This window comes from Echiichthys vipera (assembly GCF_963691815.1).
Source record: "Echiichthys vipera genome assembly, chromosome: 19".
NCBI lineage: Eukaryota > Metazoa > Chordata > Actinopteri > Perciformes > Trachinidae > Echiichthys > Echiichthys vipera.
Window position 1 is genome coordinate 5364544 of NC_139844.1, and position 26004 is coordinate 5390547.

Genomic DNA, 26004 nt, shown 5'->3' on the forward strand with positions numbered 1-26004 from the left:
GGACACACCGCATTAGAGAACAGCTTCATTCCCTTCTGATTCTTTCCTGTTTCCTGCCACGGTTCTCACCAGAGCATGGAAGGAGGACACCGAGAAGACTCCCAGGCGTCCCAGCATGCTCTTTGAGGGCCGGCTGGCCACGGCGAGGAGGCTCTTGGGGTTAGGGAGCTCGCTGCCCTGCAGGCTGGACAGATAACAGCGCAGCCGGAACAGATCCAGGTTCAGCTTCTCCAGGTTCTGCTCCCACTGCTGGATCTACACACAGCATCGTACATTATAAGTGTTATTATTATTATTATTACTATCATTATTACTATTATTATTATTACTACTATCATTATTACTTTCATTATTAATTTGTTTTACTATCATTATTAATATTATCATTAGTATTATTTTATTAGAATCATTATTATTATTGTCATTATCGTTATTAATAATAGTGTCATTATTATTAATATCATTATTAATACTAGTATCATTGTTATTGTAATTATTATTCTAATTATTATAATTATCATCATCATCATTATTATTATCATTATCATAATGATAAAAATGTAACAAACAAAAAATGTAACAAACAAACAAAATAAAAAAATATTAAAGATAAAACTTAATGATTCATTTTTTTTAAATGATTACAAAACAAATGTAAAATATAACAACTATTTAAAAGAAAAGCAGCAAATCTGAAAAGATGAAATGTTTTTACATGAAAAATAAAAAATGTAATATATAAATTTATGTCACATTTGATTAACTAATGAATCCCTTTATCATTTAATGGCATTTTTATTTATTTAGCACGTCATTTTTTTTTTGTTTATTAAAAATAAATAATATGTTATTATTAATATATTCATCTTTTATTTTGGCAGGTTCAGTCCTCCACTGTTTCCTGCTCAGACTGGGACATAAGTAGATGGTGTTATTTTAAAAGAGTCTCTGCAGTGAAAGCTCTCTCGTGTTCAACATCTGGTTGATGACATCATCTGGCTCCATCGTTAGCGGGATAGTTAATGTTTGTTGTTGTTGCTGCCGGTAACAGGCTGACACATCTGGAACAGATATCAACCAGAGCGTCCTGCAGGCTGTTTGTTACGGGAAGACTTTCCCCTCAGAGTGGCGGACACGGCCAGCAGGGCGCCAAACGGCGACTTAACAAAAGGCTTCATCACTGGGTTTTCTTGGAACCGAGAACTCACAAGAACATCTCAGAAAGTGTCGGGAAGATGAGCCGTTTAGTTTATTCGAACTAAAAATGGAGTATATAAAAAAAATAGAGCCAGAAAGATAACTCTTCTAAGAGAAGCTGTTCGCTGATTGGGTCTATTTTCTGCAAGTCATTTTATTTTTTACTGAATCTTGAAATTAAGATAAAAAAGTCCAATCACCTTGCTCTTCTGTCATGTCTCGACACCTGTAAACTAACTAACTAAACTGTTGTATGATGACATCATTGGAGGTTAAGGACGCACTGACCTGGCTCTCCACAGCCTTCCTGTTCTTCTGCTCTTTGATGACAGACAGCTGCAGCTCCGCCATCTTCTTCATCTTCCCGTCCATGTCGACCTTGTGCAGCAGCGAGCGGCTCTGGCAGCGCAGCAGGCGCAGCGTGTCCTCCTTCCCCTGACGCTTCGCCAGCAGAGAGGCGCTCGCAGAGTGGATCGCCGTCACCCAGTTCTCCAGGTCCGTCTGGTTGGTGGCCTGGACGAGAGGAAGAGGATGAGGAGGTGAAGAAGAGGAAGTCAGGTTATTTTTGTTTCAAGTTTTGAAAGCTGCAGTCTGTTAATGTCACAGTGAGCCCAGTACAAAGTCTGTTAATGTCCCAGTGAGCCCAGTCAAAGTCTGTTAATGTCCCAGTGAGTCCAGTACAAAGTCTGTTAATGTCCCAGTGAGCCCAGTACAAAGTCTGTTAATGTCCCAGTGAGCCAAGTACAAAGTCTGTTAATGTCCCAGTGAGCCCAGTCAAAGTCTGTTAATGTTCACTGACGACATGGACATGAACAGACTTTGAAGAAAACAATCATGAAGAAAACAAGGAGGTGATTTACGCGAAGATGAAAACGTGTAAAGGGAGAGAGGCCAAGTGACCGCAGTTTAATCTGCGTCCCAGTCCTGCCTCCTACATACTCTGCCAGGCGCACCCTGTCACCTAAACCAGAGGACATCTAGTGAGAGAGAATGTCCTGTTTAAGAGCAGAACAGAAGAACGTGTCCTCTGATGGTCTAAATATTTCAGGGGTTTCTGGTGAATGCGGAGAACATTTCATGACACATACAAATGTCTTTGTTTAGCGGCTCGTCGTCGTAAAACAGGAACATTTGTTGCAGTAATTAGCTGGGTGTCGTGACTCCCATAAGAGGCTCTTTCACACTCCGTCCTCGGCTCCTTTCAGCTCCTCGACACTTCATGGTGAACCCTTGGGGGAACCGTGGAGACGAGCGGTTGCTGCAGCGGCGTGTGATTTGTGTGTCTGTAAACACACTCAACAGCTGACAGCAGTGAGAGTTACTCTGGGAGTGAAGAGGTGCTTTCTGAGCTCGTAAAAAGAGGAATTAATCTCAACGATGAGGACACAGGAAACGTGTCGCATCTGGTTTTACACCTACTACTGCAGCCTGTAGTGTTGGGATCAATATACTAAGCTGGTTCATACTGTTGTGACACTTTTCGAAGCATCACTAATACCACACTGAGTTTGAGTCAGCAATAAATCATCATCATCATGTGTTTGTTCTGTGAAAACCACATTTTTTTTCATGGTTTCAGCTTTGTGAGGATGCATTTTCCAGCTGTTCCAAGAAGCTTTTTAAAGACTTCATTTAACTTCAGAAGGAGTATTTTCTCAACACATAAAGAAACAAACCTTTAGCCTTAACAGTGAAAATACTACGACTTTTAGTCTGAAAATATTACGCTTTTAGTCTGAAAATAATACACTTTTAGTCTGAAAAAAATTACACTTTTAGTCTGAAAATAATACACTTTTAGTCTGAAAAGACTACGACTTTTAGTCTGAAAAAAATCACACTTTTAGTCTGAAAATAATACACTTTTAGTCTGAAAAGACTACGACTTTTAGTCTGAAAAAAATCACACTTTTAGTCTGAAAATAATACACTTTTAGTCTGAAAAGACTACGACTTTTAGTCTGAAAAAAATTACACTTTTAGTCTGAAAATACTACGACTTTTAGTCTGAAAACATTACACTTTTAGTCTGCAAATATTACACTTTTAGTCTGAAAATATTACACTTTTAGTCTGAAAATAATACACTTTTAGTCTAAAAAGACTAAGACTTTTAGTCTGAAAATACTACGACTTTTAGTCTGAAAATATTACACTTTTACTCTGAAAATACTACGACTTTTCGTCTGAAAATACTAGGACTTTTAGTCTGAAAATACTAGGACGTTAAGTATCAGGGAGTACAGTCAAATTAAAGCATATCCCACGTTTTTGTTGTTTACTTTTGTGGTGTACTAAACAGGAAGCCAGTGAAAAAGGCTTTGTCTCCTCTGCAGGTCTCAAACTGTCCACATCGGTCTTGGATGCTTCCTCCAGTGTTGGTGGTGCACAGTGGTCATCAAGTGAAACCGATGCAGAGTTTCTAAATGAGCTCTGTGCATGTTTGTGGTGGCGCTGATGGTTTGTGTGCTGCAGAGAGAAACCACAGCCTTCCACCAACACTGCGTCCCGTTCATTCACACTGTTCTGGGGCTGAAATAAGACCCGAGTGTGAGGAGAGACGAGACATGCAGCCCACATTCAAAAGGCAGACAATCAAGAGAAAACTGAGAGGGTTTAAATTTAGACAGAACGAAATGAGAACTTCCTGGAAAACCACCTTAGAAATACTTAGTTTGACTGGTGGTGCGTTCAGGGACACTCCAAGAGCTCAGAGTTTTACACCCACGTTTAAAATGTTTGTCTTCTTCAACTAAGATGTCAGAATTGACTTAAATTGGTTAATTTGATTCTTGCTCAAGTTTGCATCACAAATATAAATAAACAATAATGAATAAACGTTTTCATATGATATGGTAGAAAATATGATGTCCTATCGAACGCCGTAAAAATGTGACAAAAGATGGCGGTTAACAGGGTTTTTTCTGGCTAAAATTTGGGCTGAGGGTAGGGGAGCGAAAGTTTTGTGGTATGCAAAATAATTCACCTCAAAAGTACCGGTGTCCTCCGCATAAATATAATAAACATTTTATAATTAAATAAAAATGAAAGCGCAGCGGCAGAAAATTTCAGCGAGTCGTCTCGCTCCATATTCATAAAGGCAGATAAACACTGGCAACGTTTAGATGACAAAAGGTGACGGTTAAGATCCGTGGATTTGGTGCTCTTATACTGTCTCCTGGTTTCCTTCTTTGTTCCAGACATAATTTCTACAGTAATGTAATATAAATATGTGGATTACAGATTTTCTTTTTTTTAAAGATTCTTCTTTTTTGGCAGTTTTTCAAGCCTTTATTATGTAGGACAGACAGGAAATGGGGTGAGAGAGAGAGGGGGATATGCAGCAAAGGGCCGCAGGTCGGAGTTGAATCCGCGGCCGCTTCCTCAAGGACCTTCAGCCTCTTTACTCTTTTCTGCTCTAACCACTGTTCCACCGGCTGATTTTTGTGGTTAAACGTACGAACAGAGGATGAAGACAGCCTGAATAAATGAAATAATTATTCTTGGTTGTCTCACCTGGAAGAGGTAGACGTCTCCGTGCGAGTTGCTCAGACAGAAGACGTGTTCTTTCTTGGGATGTTCGGGGACGGCCTGGACGATGCTGTCGTCAGCCAGCAGAGCGTAGCAAGGAGAAAGCTCCCGCTCAGCTCTGAGGGTTTTCCCGTATGTCTCATAAAACAGCAGAGAGCAGCCTGCGGGCACAGAAACATCCAGTATTCCTCAGGTAGTCCACAATAACCAGATTTTTTGTTTCTTCCCTTTCCTGTTTCTCTCTGAACTATCAGGCGTCACACAGCTTTATGTTACCTTTAAACACCTAAAAACAGTAAAATATCCTAACAGAAGCCTGAGTATTGACCTAAACATGAACTCCTTTGTATTTTTCTGTCAACATGTTGTGTTCAGGGACGTACCTTTCAGAGTGACCCAGTAGTGTCTCCACTTGCGGCGAGCCACCAGCTCCAGCTTCCTGTCCTTGCTGATGGTGATGAGAGCTTTAAAGGAGAGCCATCCGGCCCGTCGCACCACGCCCTGCTCCTTCTCAAACAGGACGTCCAGTTGCTCGCCTCCTCCCACCTCCACATCTCCGTCTCCATCCATCTCCTCCTCTTCCTCTTCTTCTTCCTCCTCCTCTTCTCCGTCGCCCTCTGACGGCTCGGTCCGGTCGGCTATGCTGCTGCAGCCCGTCTCCAGCTCCTGCATGAAGCTGTCGTAGACGTTCTGCCGTTGGACCTCGCTGCTCTGGTTCTGGTTCAGGCTTCTGGAGGAGCCGCAGTGGACTGCTGGGTACTGGTACTGGTTCTGGTTCAGACTGTGGAGAGGGTTGGAGGACCACAGTGGGCTGCCTTCGACCAACTCAGAGTGGAGCCTGTCGATGAAAACATCGCTGGTGTCGCTGTTATATGGCTCCTGAGGAGGAATCAGAATCTCTTTAATTTATTTATCCAATAAAGTTATTATAACTGTTGTTATTATTATTAATGTATTTTTATTATTGATCAATAAGTCTGACACTCCACCAGAGGGAAATAAAACTCATTTTACTGCCCTTTAACACAAAAATGTCCAACAGTCAATATAGGCTAAAACTAAATTAAAAAAAATAAAATGCTTAAACAAATAAATAATTGTGTAATTTAATGCTGAATTATCACCATACATGAATAGACATGACATGAATATAAATATATATTATATTATACACAAAGGCTGGAGTAACTGTGACAATTATATCTACATGAATATTTAAAATAAAAACAAATCAAACTCATTTTATGCACGAATTTACTGCCTGATAAGCTTTATTATTTCTTTTTTAGGTATTTTAAATCTTCTATATGTGCACAACTATGACTCATTCCCCCCGACTCACCTGGATCCTCCTCTTCTTCCTGCTGATACTTCCTGTCCAGTCGCTGAGTCGTCTGATTCGACTCTTCAGGAAGTCTTTGCGGCTGTTCCCGGCGGTGGCAGTGACTGTGGCGGAGGTAATGGCAGCGGTGGGCTCGGCCCTGCGACAGGGGAGCGTCAGAGAGGAGTAACGCTGCTCCACGCCTCCTCCTGACCTCTCCTCCTCCTGGATGACATTATCCAGCAGCAGCGCAGAAAAGGAGCCGGTCCTCTGCTGCAGAGAGGCGTCGGCAGTGGGGAAGGCGGGCAGTGTGTTGTGGTAAACGCTGTCCAGCGAGGCGGAGGAAGGCGAAGCCGGGCTAAAGTCTCTCAGCTCCGCCTGCAGGATCACAGAGTCTCCGATGCCGCTGTCCTCCGTGCGCCCGGATGAGCAGGTGTTGTATCCGGGGCTGGAGGGGAACTCATCGGTCTCTGCGGCGGGAGAGAGGACGCCGGAGTTAAATCCCGGCGAGATGTCCACCTGAGCAGAAAAGACTGCGTTGTAGCTGCTGCTGGTGGTGGCGGTCTCCTCTGTGCGGGTGGAGCAGTAGGTGGTGTACCCGCCACTGTTCACCACACTCGGCCCACAGATGAACACGTTGTCCGTGAGCTCGCCGGCGGTTCCCCACGGTGAGTCGTACCAGGAGCCATCAGAGCTGAGAGAGCTGCCTTTACTGGTGCGGAGGGAGGGTTCTGCAACCGGGGCGGTGGCGGCGGCGACGTGGAGCCCCTGCGGCTCCATGGCGACTCCCCTGGCATTGGTGAACTCCACCCTCATGCTGCCATCTTTGGTGAGCAGCACCTTCGGGCTGCCGCCGCTCTCCAGGGTAGTCCGCTCCCCGCACATCCCGTTACTCCCACTGACATTCTCCAAGTAACCAAACTGGTTCGCTCTGGTGAATCTCTGCGGGGATCCAGTGCCCAGTCTGGAGCCGCCTCTGGTGGATTTGGGGGCGTGTTCATAACGCCAGGAGGTGTATGGCGGGCCTGCAGCGTGCTGGTTCTGGTAGGTCCTGCCCCGGCTCCTGCTGCCCTCCTGGCTGCTGCTCCTCCACCAGCTGCGGGCCGATGGCACCTCGTCCCTCCTGGAGGACAACCTGAGCGAGCAGGACGACTTGGAGGGAGAGACGAAGCTGCTGTGACTGTCTGCGTTTCCCATCGCCACCTGGAGCAAAATGACATCATCAGCATGAGACAGAAATGAGAAAATAAAGTCAAAGAGAAGTTTATATTCGTCCACAGCGATACAGATTTAGATGTTTACCTTTTTTAAGCTCAAACAGAAACCGTTGTTTCAAATTGGACGAGTAAATCATCTGTGATGTAAACACCTGAGATGGATGCTGGATGTTCACACTTTAGGCATCAAATAGAAAATAAAACGACCCATGTGGGGCTGTTGCTACGGTTACTAAACTAAAGATCCGAGCGTTAAGCTGAAATGTGAATGTAGTCAAATATATTCAGTTTATTTTCAGAGAGGAGGAAAGAAACCAGAAAATATTTACTTTTCAGAAGCGTGATTGTGTAAACATCTGAAAACAGATATGTTTTCACATTTGCTTGTAACGTGAACGTAGCACAAGTGTGAAAGAGACGTCTGTAAATGATTTTCTGGAGCGGCTGAACCTCTGTGATGTGACTCGTGTTATTATCAGAATTTGATCCATTCTGTTCGATAACATTTAGAAAGACTAGAAGTAGAGCTGGATACGTCCAGACTTTATCAAATAAAGATCATTTCATATCTGGATAACAATATATCATGAAACAGCACGCAGAATATAAACTCAAAATATCTCATTCGTATTTTTCAGAGTCATCAGTTTAGATCACATTATTGTGCATCAGGACACAATTTCATTAAAAGATTACCTAGAAGTTCAGCTTCACAGCTGCTGAATTCTCGCCATAACACGAGATCACAAGTCACATGAAAATCCATCTCATGAGGCTCCAAGTGATGTCAAGTCATACGACCAATCAGCATCCTGTGAGGAGCTACTGGCAGCTGAGGACGACAACGACACGAGAGGCGGCCGCTCGTTCAAAACAACAACAACGGCGGCTCCTAAAGAGATTAGCTTAGATGCTGCAATACCGTCAGTTCGATCAGAACGACACTGAAGATGTTTTCTCTCCTGAGTTTGATTGACAGGTGGTTCATCCAATCAGCTGCCACGTATGTTTTTTGAAAGTGCCTGACCTTTCCTTTTCAGATGGTTTCTGTGAAAACAAACCACCTGACCAGTCCCGTTAATCAAGAAGAGTTAAATAATTTGATCTTGTATTTATTGCTGAAGAAGTTGAATTTTTTTTGGCTTCATGCTCCACTGAGGAATGAACGTAGCTCCACCTCCTATGCTGTATCCAGTTCTTTTATACATCCATAACACTCGCTCTGCTCTCCCCAACATTTTGCATCACATCAGCTGAGACTGATGTCACCTGAACTCCAGAGATCCTCTCTGATTGGCCACAACAGTAGCAGGTGACGAAAATCAAAGGTTGGTGTGTTTTTCTGAAGGTTTTCCTCTTCTTTCCTCAGATTTCAGAAAACTGTTTTTCCTTTTCTTGAGGACGTCCTGAAAACATTTTCTTTGTCTAAAACAAATCAACGTGTGCACGGCACGCTGCTGCTCACACTGCAAACCATCCTCACACACACAACAAACTTACTAAATAAAGAAATGCAGACGTTGCATTTCCACACATGACCAAAAGTTAATAGAGAGGAATAAAAGTGGATAAAGTTTTACCTGTTTTTATCTTCAGAAACAAAAGTTCAGCAGCTCCTTCATGCCTCCTCTCTCTCTCTTTACTACTGAAGCCGTCGCCTCCAACTGCTCCCCCTCCTTCTCTCTCTCTCTCTCTCTCTCTCTATGTTTGTCGATGTCTCTCACCCTCTCCTCACCCCAGCTCATCTGTTGGGGGAGAACAGAGGGAGGGAGGGGCTTCATGAGTTTCAGCACACAGACTTTGCTTTTGTATAAACCTCTCTCCCTCCCTCCCTCCTCTCTTCCATGACGCCTCCGCTCCTTAAACCAGACTTCACTCTGTCTTGTGTTTATTTTCGTATTCTGGAACGTCGAGTCATTTTCTCTCCTTTTGTTTCTTTAATGTCTTTTTTTATTTTTAATCAAGCGTCAGTCAGGAAGCATCTATTTCAGGAACCGTTTCATCCCTTCCAGCCTCGTTCACACACAGTTCCTGGCAAATTACTGGGGTAACTTTTCAGGCACGGCCATTCAGAACGATCAAAACGTTCCCAAAAGCGCAGCTTCTCGAGAACTGCTTGTCCGATCGACTTCACACTCAGCACCGCGCTTCGTTTCTTCTTCAACAACACACTGGCAGAGTCGAAGTCGATCGGACGAATGGTTCCTTGAGATATGAGAAGGAATGACGGATATACTAGACAAGACAAGTTTTAGTTAAAACACGAGTCAACATGAGCCAAAAACCCACGAGACAAAATCAAGTCTGAGACTCAACGCTAATAAGTCAGAGAAAAGTACAAGTCTGAGATGAGACAACTCAAAATGCCCTCGAGACAAAGACAATTTCAAATCAAAACGAGAGACAAAAGAATTTACTGTCAAGACCACAAAGCCAGTACAAGTTTGAGTTAAAACACGAGTCAAACGGTGACAAGACAAAGACATGTCTGGGCCTTGATGACCATGAGACAACAAGTCCAAGTCAAAACTCCTGTAAGAAGACTGAGACTTGACACTGAAAAATAGACGATTTCAAGTCAAAACATCAACGTGACCGGGACAAGTCAGAGAAAATCCAGATCGAGACAGAAGACTTGTTTCACCTGTTCAGCTGCAGGACCGTTAAATGATTCAGAGCCAGGTAAATATAAAACACATCAAGTCACAAATTAAGACTCAGACGTCTTCTGCAGAACGATGCAGAGCTGAGAGGCTCATTTCCTAAGAGGTCAGAGGTCAGAGGTCGCAGTGGCGTTGAGCTTCAGGGAGGGCGGCTCCCATCCCGTCCCAAGGAGGTTGGAACACAATGCATCGCCGCCCCTGAACGCATCAGTGACCTTTGACCGGGTTATTGAAACAAGAAGGGGCGAGCTGAGGGGAAACCTCGACAGCTGGCACGCCCCGATGCAGGGACCACGGACGTATGAAGTTATTTCAACACAGACTCAACAAGTCACCTGAAAACTAACTAACTTTTTATCGTCATCCAAAAAGACTCATATGAGGTTTTTATGGTTTTAAACTCGAACCACTTGGTCAGAGAAAGATGGATTTATGAGGACACAAACGGTTTCCTTAAATAGTCTTTGTTTGTACATTTTCGCACAAGTTAGTTCAGCTTAAAGTGCTTCACAGATGAACAAAGAAGACGTGTAGAGCATAAAAACATTAAAAAAAACAACATTTAAAGACCAATGCATGTGAGAAAATACAATGATAAAGTTATAAAACAGATTTAAAAGCTATAATGAGAGTAACAAATAAAGAGCTTGACAGAAACAAAGTTAAAATAGGAGATCAAAGTACTAATAATAAAATGACAGATAAGATAACGATAAAAGTAAAGACTGAACTGCTTTTTCAGTTACGTTTATTTCAATGCGTTTTCACACCAGCGAAACTGCTTGTTCAGTTTAAAAAACAAGATGGTTCAAAGTAAAAGTAAATATGTTTTGTTACGTACGTTAAAATGCTTCCACTGACTTTTGGTTTCACACAAGACATCAACAGTGTTTGTTTGACCGGATCATCATCATCATCATCATCCTGAACATGAAGTCTGACCTGTTAATCTGAATTATGACACTTTGTCGTAAAGTGTTTCATGTTGGAGACGAAGTGAATCAATCCGTTTATCAGATGCTTTGATGGCGTTTAAATATCCGCTGGGTCTGATGGTCAAATGGATTTTGACGGATGTGAAAAACGCAGAAAATCAATTCTGTTGTGAAAACTTTAATGACGGAGGAATGTTTCAGCGTTGATGCGTAAACGTGGAGTCGGATTTATTTTTCATTTACAGACTAAGACATGGACTTTACTTTTAATATATTTCAATTACTTATCGTTTATTTAAAAAAACTCCACAAACATCAGGAGCTTTAAAGATGAAGCCTCCGATGTTAATTTCTTTAAAGAAAATGTTTTAACAAATTTATTTTAGACATACATGGAAAAAAACAAGTTATACAAAACTATACAAAATTAAATTAGTTCACAAATAGGAGGGAAAAAAACATGTAACAACATATATACAATTATCTCTGCCTGAAAAGAAGTCGGAAGAAGTTTTCACTTAATTAATCCAACCCCTTTTTTACAATTCAGTGATTGTTATCAACTATATACTATATGTAAAATTTGTAAATCTATAAATAATAAATAATAAATCCTTTTAACAGGTGTCACAGCATCAGTAAAGGCAGAACAGTGTTAACAGTCCCATGCTTCCCCCATCTTCCCTCCGTCCTCCTGCTCTGTGTCTTGCAGCTAAGACTTTTGTCCTTTCGTCCTATCGGCCATCTGCCGGCTCGCTACGGGCGACCCCTCCCATTCTTCATCAACAAAGACCCTCCTCACCCTGGGCCCCCCTCCCCCAGGCCGGCGTGAGGCGGACATATTGAAGGAATTCACCAGAAATTAAAAGAATCTGATTCATGTACAGATTGAGAGTTTGTGCAGGGGAATGACACCTGTTTCCTCATCTGATAAGACGTTCAATGACTTTAATATACTGTAAATACGTATGATTCATATTATTAGAGCAAATGTTTCTCATGTAACGGTTAATAGATGACAATTCAAGTTTTTATCATTCACATGCTTTTTTGAAAAAATGAAAACACGACTAAAACGAAATAAAAGTAACTGTTGAAGACGAGCGTTATGAGGTTTTTTGAATAAAAACTCAAGAATGATATGAAGACGGAAAAAACTGACTGAACTGAAGAGACGACGATTGAAGGATGAAAAAAAATAATGCTGGAATTCACTAAAATGTGTTGACTTTAACAAAATCCAAATGATAAAATTAAATGTACAATATGTCAAAACCAATATCTGCATGGAACCAACTGGAGATGATAAAAATGCTTAAATGTGACATGAATAATCTAAATGCTGCAGATGAATCATTTCAGTGAAAACATTAACTTGTAGGGTAAAATCCAAATGAAAGATTAACATGTTTTTTCTTCCTCTTCTCTTGGTGTAAAGGAGCTTTTGTCTCGAGGCTCACGCAGGAAACAGGAAGTCCAGATCAGCTGTAAATGGCAGGAAACTGAAACACCTCCTGCAGCAGCAGATACACAAACACAAACCCACACAGTGCTGCCTTCATACACACCATTATATACATATACATATATATACATATACATATATATGTATATATATATATATAATTATATTATTATTATTATATAACAAAGTACAGGTCTCAGAAGCACGACACACTCCAGAGATCAGAGACAACAGACGGACACTAGAGCTGCAACTAACAATCATGACTGATTATTCTGATTATCTTCCTCTTGTATCAGTTCATTGTTTTGGTTTATTTACCCGATTACAGTCAGAGTCTAAACCGTAGACTGTATAAAAAGTACGTAACCTCTCCGTCGATGTCCGTTCTCTCAACTTGATCCAATCGTACTCTCCTACAGAAGTCGCCATCTTGTCCGACTTTGACTCCTCCTCATTTACTCTTACCAAAATGTAATACTAATGTAAGGACTTTCAATGTACTCAATACTTTTCAATGTTGCTCAATTGATGTGTTAACTTTTAATACTTTTAAAAGACCCCTCATAAATCCCACTACAACGACAATGTGGCGTCTCTGAATGTCTTGCTTCATCCGATCAAAAGTCCAAATCCAACAGATTTTGGTTTTCAGAACAACCCTCTCCTCTGGTCGGTTGTTCTCTTTCTTTCGAATTAATTGTGCAGCAGAAGAGGGTGGGGGTTTTGTTTTTTCAGGGAAACGCTAAGGAGCAAAACGAGCGCTCCAACCCCCCATGGGAACACACAAAGCAGCAGCTTCGATAAGCAGAAGGTGGGGCTGCAGCCAGCGACCGCTTTCCCCCCCCATCAGAGGAAGCGTTCTTGGGCCAGGGGCCAGGGGACGGGTGGGGGTCTGTTTCCTGCCCGGCTGACTGGGGTCCTTGTCCTGGCACCATAGGCAGACGGGCGTGGACTCAGGTGGGGCGGAGTGTTGGATTTGGTGTGGCCGCTGCAGCTGCTTCCTCCTCTGGAGAGCCTCAAACATCCAGAAGACAAGACGAACCGCAGCGCAGTCACTGACACGGATTCAGGATCGGGCACAGTGCAGCAACACTTCACACCCTGTTGCAGCACGCCCCATTTGCTTTAAATAACCTACCAGGCCGCGACCAAACAGTGTGTTTTGAACTGGTGCATGAGGACAGAGTAACGACACGTGAAACACAACGTCACACTCTGTTATGTTTTGTGTGATCGGTAGGTGATTTATTCATTTATCACTAAAGCTTTTTGGCCGCAGCCTAAGCGCACTACCTGGATCCAAATGAATAGGAGAACCGATGTTTTAACACAATTCTACACCTTTTCTGGTGTGAATGCATGTTCTGCAGTCCAACAGCAGAACGTTCACTTGAACTGAATTGATTTAGAGCTGAAGAATCATTTGTTGATTAACAACCGTTAAGAACTTTTTTTCCTGCAAAAATACCAAGACATCTCCTAGTTCCAGCTTTTAAAATGTGCTGCTTTACTTCGTCCTTTGAGATAATAAACTGAGTATCTTTGGGTTTTGGACTGTTGGGACTCATTTTATAGACAAAATGATTAATTGAGAAAACTAATTTATCATTACTATAAGATGAATGAATGAATGAATGAATAATCCGTAGTTGCAGCCTTTAACTGTCTGGACTTATTGTTTAGTTATGACTGCGCTCAAATCTCAATAACTTTGGATTTTGGATGGTTAAAAGTTTCCAGCGATTACCAACACATTAAGCCGTGTCTTTGTCTGAACGTTACTGTAGTGCACAACGTCCCTCGACATGTCCACCCCCATCATTCTCATGTCTGCAGAGGGCAGGTCGTTTAGCTGCTGTGATGGATGGAGGTTTTCTGCTCTAATCAACGTTTAATTGAATGAAGTGGTTTGTTGGTGTTGTGGAGGCTGACAGACGCTGCTGCAGAGCTAAACTGAGACTAATCACATTTGATCGCAGGTCAAATGTAGTTTGGTTTAAGTAGCAGAAGGTTATCTCCAGGTCTTAAAGAAACTGCCAATAAATCAGAGTTAGTCCTCAGGCTGCCACGCCTTGTCTACAGAGAATATCCTCAACCTCAAATATACAACAAGACGCCAAAACGTTTAGGAAATGCAAAATCTTTATCATCGTTCCTGCAGGGTGGGGACTGCATCACTGAGTAGTGGTGAGAAAAGACATGACAACTTTTCATTGTTCCAAGATACCCCTTTCCATTGTGTCCGCGCCACAAGAACCAGGAAAGATTGTAGTTCTTAGAATGCCATTTTGAGGGATTTTATCTCCTACTTAAGAGGAGGACTCTCCCAGCACAAGAGGAACTACAAGCCAGCTGTCCTCTAGTTAGTTAGCTAGTTAGCTTGCTAATTCCACCATCCTTTCATGCTTCACTGGTCACAGAAAATGAGCCCGACAGCAAGTTGGTGGCCAGCGGCAGTGCTTGGTCTAACGGTGCCTTTCAACCAGAGGTTTAGACAACACTAGTGGACGCTCTGCTCCACTCAACTGACCGCCGGTCGGTGATGTACCTTACTGTGGAATGCACCTGAGTTTCACAGTTTCAAACTGGACACAACATGGCGGGCCGGTCATAAACTTCCTGTTATTCAGTCTAAACAAGCCATCAAAATTTATTTCAGAAAAAAGACTTAATGTGAGAAATAACCAACACCACTGCTGAGTCTTGTGTTTTAAAACTAGTTTGACAGCTCGGTCAAAGCTTTGTAAGCCAGCTGTGTCATTCTTGATGGACTCATTTGCATAAAGTCGAGATCCAGTCATCGAACGCACCATGTAAGTCCTCCACAAACTTCAATACCACTGTGCACTGTGCTGCTCTCTTTGAGCTCTATACTTCAAATAATTTCCATTCAGACCCAACAATTTGAATAAATGTATACTTGATTATATGTTGTTGAAACGTGTTTTCGGGACTCTGGAGGTCTTAAACCCAACTCAAGGCTTTCAAAATCCATGTTGTGGGGACTATCAGAAACCTCTAAAGATCTAAATGATCTGCACCATGACAACATATGTCACTAAATCCAACCAGACTGGGAGCCTTTCAATGGCTGTGTGTAGAAGTGTGTGATGGGTGAGTGTGTGTGTGCTGATCACACTTTTCTTCCTCCTCCTTTGTCCTTCAGAGAATCAACAGAGAGAGGGGACACACAGCAGAGACAAGTGCCCGGCGCGGGTCCTTTCATTCAGCCTCCAGATGCTGCTGCGGGGGGGGGGGGGGGGGGGGGGTCTGACTGACTGTCAACATGCTAACACTGACTATATGTAGGGTGAGCAACATGTTAACACTGAGACTCCAATGAAAGAGACAACAGTTTGATTCTTATTTTGGGAGTTTTGTCCATCGTTTATTCGCTCATCAGACTTCTTTGTGTTCCCACATCCTCCCCTTTAACTCGTCTTGAGTCCACACATCTTCATACAGCAGTTCTGATATTTTACGACGAGTAAAACATATAAGAGAACGTTGTGAAACAGAAACTACTTGGTTAGGTTGAGAAAAAAAAGAGAGTCCATGAGTTTAGGGCTCTTTAACTACGTCAACTAACTTTGTCGTGTACTCCCACCGTCTAACAACAAGCGCAAATATGAGTCATTATTGGCTGCTTGCACAATCTTTGTCAATCTATATGGACAGCCTGGTTCAACAGCACAAACTACAGACGCCGTTTTAATCTGAGATACAACTGATTAACTCAAATGGTGAATAATGATGATGATCGCCGGGTAAAAGGAGCCATATGTTGTTGATTTGATGGAAACGAACGAACAGTAATCAGCCTGAAGACGTGCACCAGTCACTGCTGAAGTTTAGTGTCCCTCATGTTTTATTTAACCGTCTGACTCAAGAACGCAGTCCGTCTTCTTCAGGCTCTTGTTGACCTGCAGACCAGTTTATGCTCTGATGAACCTCACACACGCACACACACAGGTAAACACACAAAAATGAGCAGGATTCTGCGGTTAACCCAAAGCTTGAGTCCAACCGCAGAGTAAAGAGAGGCTGATGGAGCTCACACAAACTGAAAACCAGACTGTTTGTTGTTTTAGTGACAGAAAAGATTTGGTGTCTCTTTCATAGTGCAGCAGATCAGGAAAAAAATACCAAATATTGATGTGAAATACAGTTCATTTGTCCTGGATAAGTGTATTTCAGTTCTTTAAAGCAGACTTGGTGAAGCTGGAGGCTAACATCGTGACAGAGTCTGTTGTAAAGTAAAAGTATTTGGTGACAGGGCTGTTCCTTTGGCCAATTTCCTTGATGTTTAAACCGAAGATGAAACTTAGACGAGTCATATAGTCTAAAGCTTTTTTCACACATACACTGCAAATCTGAACTTTTCCAGACATCACCCGGCAGGGCTGTATGTGAGAACTTCACGCAGAGTTAAGTCTTCCAGCTCCCTGAACAAAGTGCGTTCATGTGTGAACACAGGCACTCATTCTCCCGTGTATTTACAGCGAGTGAGTGGGCGTGTCGATGACGTTTCTGTCATTAAGAAAACAAACCTCTGAGGGTGAAGAAGGTGATTTACAGGAAGACGCCAACGAAAATGTCCAACTGGAGAGACGATGAGATTCAGGAACTTCCGGCGCTATGGGTCGACGCTAAAATGATCAGACGGACTCAAGGAGCGCCAAGAGACGGTTTTTGACCAGATTACAAACCGACTCTGTGGCCGCGCCTATCTCCTGCATTCTCTACCCAGGCGCTATCCCTCGCCCTGAACTTAAGTGTCCAGTAAGAAAACAAGTCTGAGAAACTCTGCACCTGATTCTCCTGACGTCTTCCAGGGTTCAGATGAGAAAACAGCTCATAAGAAATTAAGAAATAAGAAACTATTTGTTATGAAAGAAATGCAGATATAATTCCAAGCATTTTGAAGCACTTTATCCAAAGTTCAAGCACTTTTCAAACCTTCAAAACACACCATTAAAATTTTCAAGCATTTTCAAGGATTTCAAGCACCCCTACAACTCTGTATTTATAAGTGCAGTGTTTTTGTCTAAAGTCTGCAAAAAAGAACCTGGTTGGGACAAAAGGCCTTCTGGTTCACACCCAGCTCACATTGTTTCACTGAGGCTTCGACATCAAAAGTTATCATATCTGATCCATCAAAACCATGAAACGATCAGACACTGACCTTTACTGTACGTGCAGACTGTGTCTTTAGACTGAAACATTACTCTAAATCAGTCACAAGACAACCTGTAACCCATTTAAAGTCCAACACCTTCCTCATCTGTTTGAATCATGGAGTTTCTGGAGAACAAAGTTTCCCTTGTTGTCCTGAAACGTGATGAAAGCTCTTCAGATCGGCTGCAAACAAGCTCAGAGTCCTTAAAGTTCATCGAAGAGGGATAAGAGAGAAAGGAGCATTTGTCGAACAGCTCTCGGTGGTCTGTCGTGGCTCCGTCCGGTCCTTAAAGGTCAGCGCCTGCAGCCGCTGAGCCTCACAGGAATGTGAAAGCTTTGACAGTAAAACTCGGCGAGGTGGACAAAGTATTTCAAAGACAAACTGTGCTGCACTTGTTGTTTTGTGGGCTTAAGGGTCATGCAGATTTGTGGATATGATCCTGATCAGACAGAGCAGCCGGACCGAGGCTGAGAAAACACCTCATACACTGATGAAGACCAAAGAGGCCGACGGCATCCATGTAGACGTTTCTCACTGTTCTGCTGAGATTGAGCAGGTTTGACCAAAGACACCTGCAGCAAAGGTACATTTAGCTCCACCAAGTCTGTCATCAGGATAACAAAAGCATTGCTGTTCTGATTTTCACGAAACTTGGGAGAAAGAGTGTGACTTTGGCCGAGGACGAGCTCTTTAAATGTCCTAACCATAGACTGTATAAAAAAATGGATGTAGCATACCCCCCGAGGTCCGTTCTCTTAACTGGATCCAATCGTCCTCGCCTCTGGGAGTCTCCATCTTGTCAGACATTGACTCCGCCTCATTTCCTCTTACCAAAAAAGGGCACGTATGTGACGTTGGGGGGAGGGAGATACGTCCGTCTGGCTGACGTTTACCTCTGAGGAGAAGTGAGGGCCAGAGGCCAGCTGTCACTCAAGAGGCCACGCCCCTAATTATTCATAAGCTTTAACCTCCAATAAAATAAAAACTAGCCTGGTACAAAATAATTCACCCCCGTCAGTGTTGTCATGGAGATATGACCTAAACATACAGACAAGAATGTTTTTTTTGTACCAGGCCTTAAACAGGTTTAATGATGCTGTTTACATGGGGGTCAATGAGAAACTGCTCTGTTATGAAACTTGCCCTTAGAGGACACTCAGAGAACTGCAGTTTTTGGCACTTCCTTATTGGATCAGCCAGGAAGTTGCTGGGGGGGGGGCTTGGTCAGAACTCATCAGACACTGCCACTTTGACAAATCATTCCATGGTCTTTTTTGACACTTAAATACATCAAATAAGCCATCGAGACAGTTTATTTGGTGTAACAACTATTAACGGAGAAATCCCAGAGAGTCACTAACAGCCGGACATGGCTAACCCTGATTAGCTCGGGGCAGTACAGTGAAGGCAATAAAACGTCTTTTTTAACCACTAATACTGCTCAAAATAACAGCAAACCTCTGCAGTAGCATGAGAAGAGTCCCTACACAGAAAAAGAAGCACCAACAACGTAGTAAGTGAACCCAGAGTTTATTAAAAGAGTGTTTTGAAAGACTTACCAACTGGCCCCTGTACCAGCTCCTTTCGTAGTAAAGTCCATTCAAGTCAATCACTAAAGTCAATCCAAAAGGAAGGAGCCCATTGCTGCTTTGTTTTCTGTGTAGGGACTCTTCTCATGCTACTGCAGAGGTTTGGTGTTATTTTGAGCAGTATTAGTGGTTAAAAAATACGACTGAATGTGTTCACCGTGCTGCCCCAAGCTCATCTGTGTTAGGATTCCCGGATTGATCCTTCTCCATGGCTTATTTGATGCATGTAAATGCTGAAGAAGACCATGGGATGATTTTTTGGCCGTAATTACACTTTAAGATATATCTAGACATGAGCAGCGTACTACAGCAAGAAAAAAACCTTCAGGGAAGTTCAGATGACTGCATTTATGGACATGCAATCGTCTGAATCAATGTTTTTTTACAGCAGTTTTAAGAAAGTATTTTGTATTTTTTAGCTGGATGTTTAGATCAGGAGCATCGGCTCCCAGCCAAACCGTCCTGGGGAGTGCTGCAACATCTGGCTGCTGGGGCAGGAATTTCCCACCCTGGTTGTAAACACACACACAGACACACACACACACACACACTATGATGCGAACGCTTCTGAAGGGTCAAACATCCTGTCACACACTTCCTGTCCTGCTGTCACAGGACACACTTTTTATTCTCCCAAAAGGAAACACAGCGTCCAAAAAAAGACGACTGGAACAAGGTCACACCTTGATTTTCATGTTTCAACTAAACATTTATGAAATTATCAAACTCATCCATTCGTTTTTCAATTTCCTGTCGCTGGTTTCACTTTGTTAAACACGGTTAACATGCAGGCTTGTTTTTTTCTCTGGGACCGAATGCAGCCTGGACCGTCTCCAAGGACTTCAGCCGGAGAACCGCTGGCACACGTAAAAACATACCAACTGTCTTAAATCCTGTCGTCTTATATAAGGGCGAAACCACAGGAAGCTCATGACGAACTCTCTCTTCTTATTACGCAACACTGAGGCTGGAAAACAATGAGTTTGGAGGGGGGGAGGAGAGACCGCTGTAAAGGAATGGAGCATCAAACATCCAAATTACAGACTCATTATGTTTCATGAGTTCAATACTCAAAACAAACAGTGTTGAAATCTTTGCATGAATCCACTGTTCTCCTCACAGTCAAGACCGCCCCTTGGAAATGAAATGAGACGGCCCAGACTAAGACACATGTCTGAATAGTCTGGTGATGCTGGGCTAAAGAACCAGATGAACCTGAACGAAAAACAAAGACGAAAGTTGTACATTTTGGGTTCTTTTTCATCATTGGGGTGAAAAAAGTATCTTGACACAAAAAATAAAGGTAACTGAAAATGGTAATGTCCCCCCAGCAGCTCCAGCTCGTCTCTGCGCACATGAACGCTGGTTCATCACGTTAACAACACTGAGCTGAGGCTAATGACCAGCGAAAGGGTAATGATGTAAACAAGTAGCATAACAAAGTTGGCGAAGCATCTTACAGACTGACAACCCGGTATTTATGGTGAATTTAGAGTCAGTAGAGTTCCTGTTTCAACAACATTGAAGTATTAAACAGTTACGTCTGTTAAGTTATCATTAAGCTAGCATCTTAAACATTAACATTAACGGCGGAGCTAAGCATCTAGCATCATCACCAGTTTAAGTAATAATGAACAAAGCAAAAGTGTTTGGAAGTATTTAGCATACAAGCCTAACGACCAGGAAAAGGCTAATGATGTAAAGCTAATGGCTAGCGTTGTGACAAAGGATGATCTTTTCCGACAGGTGAAGGGGCCATAACAGACAGGAGCCACATTACGCATCGCAGCTGGCGGAGTCATACCGCCGGAGCTGCAGTGTGAAAAGTTTGGTGCTGTTGAGAGTGCCGTTGCCCAGACAGTTAAGGACGTTGTTTGGGTGTTTATGCTGTTCCTTTGTTTCCGATTACCCATGATGACTGTGAGAGTGTTAACGTGTAAGTAGAGTTTGTATATATCTGCAATGTTAATGTTAGGTCCGTTTCGCACAGTAATCATGTTTCTGTCCGTTTGTAAACAAGATGGCGACGCGTAGCGCTGTCTAAAGCACTTTTATTCCTGTGTGTGTTATTGATGTGTTCACAAGCCTTAAGTGTTATAGTTGTTGGTTCACTGTTAAATGTGAGCAACTGTCTACGTTATGTGATTGTCAATACTGTTGTTGCATGTCACTCATTTGTAGTTTGGACAGATATGTCATGGCTTGCAGGTATAACGTTACTCTCAGGTTTTTGAATGTTGAATTGTAATTTGATTTAAATTTAAATGATAGTTTTCTCTAATACATTTTTAGTATCTCTAATATTTGTTGTTTGTACGTCTGGAGTTTTGTAACAAAAATAATTTCCCCCTGGGATTATTAAAGTATTTCTCATTCTGATTTGATTCTGATTGTCATTGTAACAGTGTTTTTATTTCTCTCCACTTTGATTTGTGAGCTGATTTCTGTGCATTGTAGCAGAAACCCAGAAAATAAACTGGACTGTAGTTGAATACATCAGCATGGAGCAGATCCCTGTTTACACGGTGGAGAAACCTGACTAACAAAGACTCATTCACCGACTGAATCCAAGGTTTAACCTCCTTCATGGAATAATTTAATGTCCACAGAAATCCCTGAGCTATACAACACAATTTGTCATATTTATATTCACCCTACAGTTATGTTTTTTTCTTTCTAATGTTCACTACGTCACACAACGTTTTAAGTGTATTGATGTTTGTATTGTTCTAATCTTTATTTAAAAAATTCTGTCTTCATTTTTTGTTAATTTCTCCTCGGTATCAACTTTGAAATTCTGGTATTGTGTCAGCGCTACAGCCTGGTAATCACCTTACCTTTAACCCTGATCAGCAACAGGAACTCTTCGCTCAATCGTAGGAAAAAGTCCATCGGATAACTCATGTCAGCCATATGAACGACACATATCAACAGCCTGATAGTGCTCCTCCCAGCTCCGCCCTTTTGTCCAAGAACAATGGATTATAGTAAGTAAAAGGCATTTAATGAGGATACAGTGACCATCAGTGATAACTTGGAGGATTCCATCGACTGAGGTTAAAGCAAGGCTGAATACTGGATTCAGCAACTGGAAGAACTCAAGGACGAAGGGCCTTCACCAAAATGAACCAACGTTAATCTTTACAAATGAGTAAACTGTGGCCTCAATCTATATTACTTTCTCACACAGCCACTCTTGGGTTGCGTAAAAGACCTAAAATCTTCCCAGAAGTCCCAGGACCTGGAAGGCTTTTACTGTGAAAAACCAGCTTCCTCACAGCCCTCCCAGAGTTCTGCAGAGAGTTCCCATCTTTTGGTATTTATTGTGGAAACCACAGTGACAGTATAAATACACCACAGCTCTGGTGTCTGCATCTCAGTATCGCCATTTCTCTTGGTTTTCCACTGCAGAGCTGATTGGTGAACTGGAGCCAGATACTTCACCAGTCAGCTTCAAGTGTACCGTTACCAAACCCAAAAAACCCACCCAGCAACAACGGAAAAACTCCCCGAACAGAGCCAGTAGGGCGACAACACGCTTAACGAATGCAATGGAACTAAAAAAAGAAGAAAAACTCAACATATCAAGAGTGATTTTCCCTGAGGAACCAAAGCTGGAGGGATGGATGGAAAAAGATGTACCCAGGATATGAGAAACAGGATAACTGGATATGTTTTCCAATTTGAACAAATCCACTTTAGGAGGGGAAGAGCTTTTGGGCTCCATGTGAGCCTTTTATGAAACATTAGAGACACAATTATAACAGAAGAAGAGCTTAAGATGAAATGAAAGCGACCTTGTCACCCTGTTGGGATTCAAAATGTTTTTACAGCATACTTTATATTCATTATACCTTTATTTAAGAGAAATAAGAGAATACAAAGGTGTCATTTAACATCTTCAGGCTGATATCTGAATAAAGCTTTTCATTCTCACATATTAATGCCTACACGCCACACAAAGTCCCTTGTATGACTGTGGACAGGGAGGAGGGCGAGTAATGGGGGTTTATTATGAAGTGGGGGGGAAGAGAGAGAGAGAGAGAGAGAGAGAGAGAGAGAGAGAGAGCGAGCGAGCGAGAGCGAGAGAGAGAGAGAGAGAGAGAGAGAGAGAGAGAGAGAGAGAGAGAGAGAGAGAGAGAGAGAGAATTATGTGAGTAATTGGAAGCAGCTGTGGAGGGAAACACTGATCCTGGTCGGGCTGAGACGGTGCTCTGAGATCAGCAGCGGGGTGACGTAACAGTCGTGTTGAGCGCTCAAACACTGATCCACATTTCGATTCAGATTACACACAAGTCACAATTTATATATGCAGTTTTCAGACTCTACAAAAGAGCATACTGCTGATTCTGCAACAACTGGCTCTACGATAAGACACGCCAAAAACTTGTATGATATCTTATGAAATATGACTTTCTTATGAACAAAACTTAAGTTTAGACGACAAAAGGTGACGTTAAGTTTAGACGACAAAAGGCGATGGTTGAATTTATGAATTTAGACGAAAAAGGCAACAGTTAAATTTAGACGACGAAAGGGGACAATTAAGTTTAGAAAAAAAAGCGACATTTAAGTTTAGATGACAAAAGGCGGCAGTTAAGTTTGGACAAAAAAAAGGGCCGTTTAAGTTTAGATGACAAAAGTCGGCGGTTGTCCGTTTAAGTTTCTGTGACTCAGGCTCATTTCAGACTCATGTGCAGGTGAATCAAAGCCTCTTTGAATGCCACAGTCCTCAACATCAACACAGGAAGTGGACGGAGCTGTCCTCCAGCATACCTTAACCCAAGTTTAACAAGGCCAACTCTGTTCTTGGCAAAACCCACTGCTGTTTCTTTTTCTCCCACTTTGTGGTTTGGACTGGGTTGTTGTGGACTCAGCTGAGCTTTAGGCTGCGTCATTTAGAGACTCTAAACACTTCAAATTTCACTCAGTTCAGGGAGTTTAAAACGTCTTTAATGGAGCAGGTCTGTCGCAGAGAATGGATAACGACGAGATGCACTTTTCATTCTGTGCAATTTTCTCCAAACAAGCGTCCAAATAATGGAACGATCTCCCTGCAGATGAAATGCTTTGATTACTCAGCGGATGAAGGGAACTGTGAGTGTACAGCTCATGATAATGAGGTTGAGTCGGTGCCTGCAGCTGTAATTGTAGGAGTCATCTGTCCGAGGCACTGAAAGGCTTTGGTTAGCATGTTGGAGGGGAGAGGGGGCATTCTGCAGACGGTGGTGGAAAAAGCTCAACGTGCCCATGAAATGTACTTAACCTCAGCTGACAATATGGTGCATTTTAGAGCCGTGGTTGTAAATCATGAGGTGCAGAATCGCCTGGAGCAGGGATGGGGAACCCATGCTCATGGAGGGCCACTGTCATGCATGTTTTAGGTTTCTCCCAGCTCTAACGATTATTAAACCCCTGACAAGCTTCAGCTGCTTGATAAGGAGCAAAGCATTAGAATCAGGTGTGTTAGAGCAGAGAGAAACCTAAAACATGCAGGACAGTGGCCCTCCAGGAGCAGGGTTCCCCACCCCTGATCTATAGTGACGTGAATCCTACAATACTGAGCTGCATGTCTAATAATCCCAGCGGGAAATTATTTAAAACAAAACAAAGTAAGAGGGTTGAAGGGAGCGTTTCAGGAGCAATTTGTGTCCCAAATCTCACTCAGTTAAATTTGAATACACACATGATGCACATGTTTTTTGATTTGAGTTATGTACACTTCCAATCTCTGATGTCCTTTTACAAATCAGTGTGTAGAAACCTGCTGGAGAAGTTTTCTTCAGCATAATGCTTCCTGATTACATTAAATCTGGTTTCTTTCCTTTACGACAGTAAATTCAATATCTTTAAGACGTCATCTTGGAAACATTCATCCACATTTTTCCATTTCAAAGTCCAAACAACGGATCGAGAAATAATCAACATTAAAATAATAGTTAGTTGCAGCTCGACTATAATCTGAGTTATTACAGTCCTTTACGTATAAAACAAATTATAAAGCTCCAGTTTAACCTCCTGTCCGTACTACCGCTATAATAAAAATCTATAATGGTGAAAATATGATCCAATTAGCGTCATTAGCCAGAAGCTGCTTCACTTTGAGCCGTGACGGCGTTCAGTCTGCTGAGTCAGATCCTATCGGCTCGCTCTCGTGCCTCAAACATAAACAAAGCCTCTCCGTTGTTGGATCAGACGGCTTAAAGACGGCCGAGCCTATCGCCTGTTTCCATCGTGCAGAAAGCGGCGGTCTCGCACGACGACATGGAGGTTAATTAGGTAGAAAATCCACCGCACATTCCAGCTGTACACAGAGGCACTTCTTCTTCTACTTCTGCAGCAGCAGCAGCAGCTGTGGTTGTGGTGGCCATGCTGGGCTTCCTGCCCGCCATGACGACAGGAAAAAAACCCCGCTGGCTTCACCTCCACAGTGTGTGTGTGTGTGTGTGTGTGTGTGTGTGTGTGGGGGGGGGGGGGTTCTGTCAGGTCCTTCACTGCAGAGACAAACTGTCGTGTTCCTTAAAAAGAAAAAAGTTGCAACTTTTCAAGTCGACTCTGCAGCTACAGAAACGTTCTTCTGGTTTACGGTGAAGTCGACAAAACTGGTTTTATTCTTTGACCTAAACAGCATTCAAGTTTCCTGCATCTTTTACAAAGTCAAATTCAAGCTCTTTTCCAGCACCTTCCAGCTGTGGTAAACTCCATATTTGTATCCAGAACAATCCTCAGTATTCAGTAAATGTATTATTGCACTTGTTCATCACATTAAATGAGATGTTATTGTCCTATAAACAACCAAACATGATGTTTGGAGACAGTTTTCTTACCAATTAGACAAAAAATATAATCACCAGCTGTTCTGATCATCTGTTGTTTTCAGTCTGTAATATGAAGATCTGCTTTT

At 42.5% G+C, this 26004-nt stretch overlaps 1 protein-coding gene across 2 annotated transcripts in view; it reads right to left on the minus strand.

The window, feature by feature from the left end:
* Positions 1 to 26004, minus strand: part of tiam2b (TIAM Rac1 associated GEF 2b) — a 46365-nt gene that overhangs the window by 15889 nt on the left and 4472 nt on the right. The window contains exons 2-7 of one of the 2 annotated variants that reach the window (XM_083933764.1): positions 8847 to 9011; positions 6071 to 7252; positions 5112 to 5607; positions 4714 to 4889; positions 1486 to 1710; positions 70 to 255 (exon numbers count right to left, since the gene is read on the minus strand). In XM_083933764.1, coding sequence (XP_083789890.1) covers positions 70 to 255; positions 1486 to 1710; positions 4714 to 4889; positions 5112 to 5607; positions 6071 to 7246 — 2259 coding nt within the window. In that variant the 5' untranslated portion in view covers positions 7247 to 7252; positions 8847 to 9011. The remainder of the gene's footprint in view (positions 1 to 69; positions 256 to 1485; positions 1711 to 4713; positions 4890 to 5111; positions 5608 to 6070; positions 7253 to 8846; positions 9012 to 26004) is intronic. The other variant, XM_083933765.1, reaches the window with a different exon arrangement.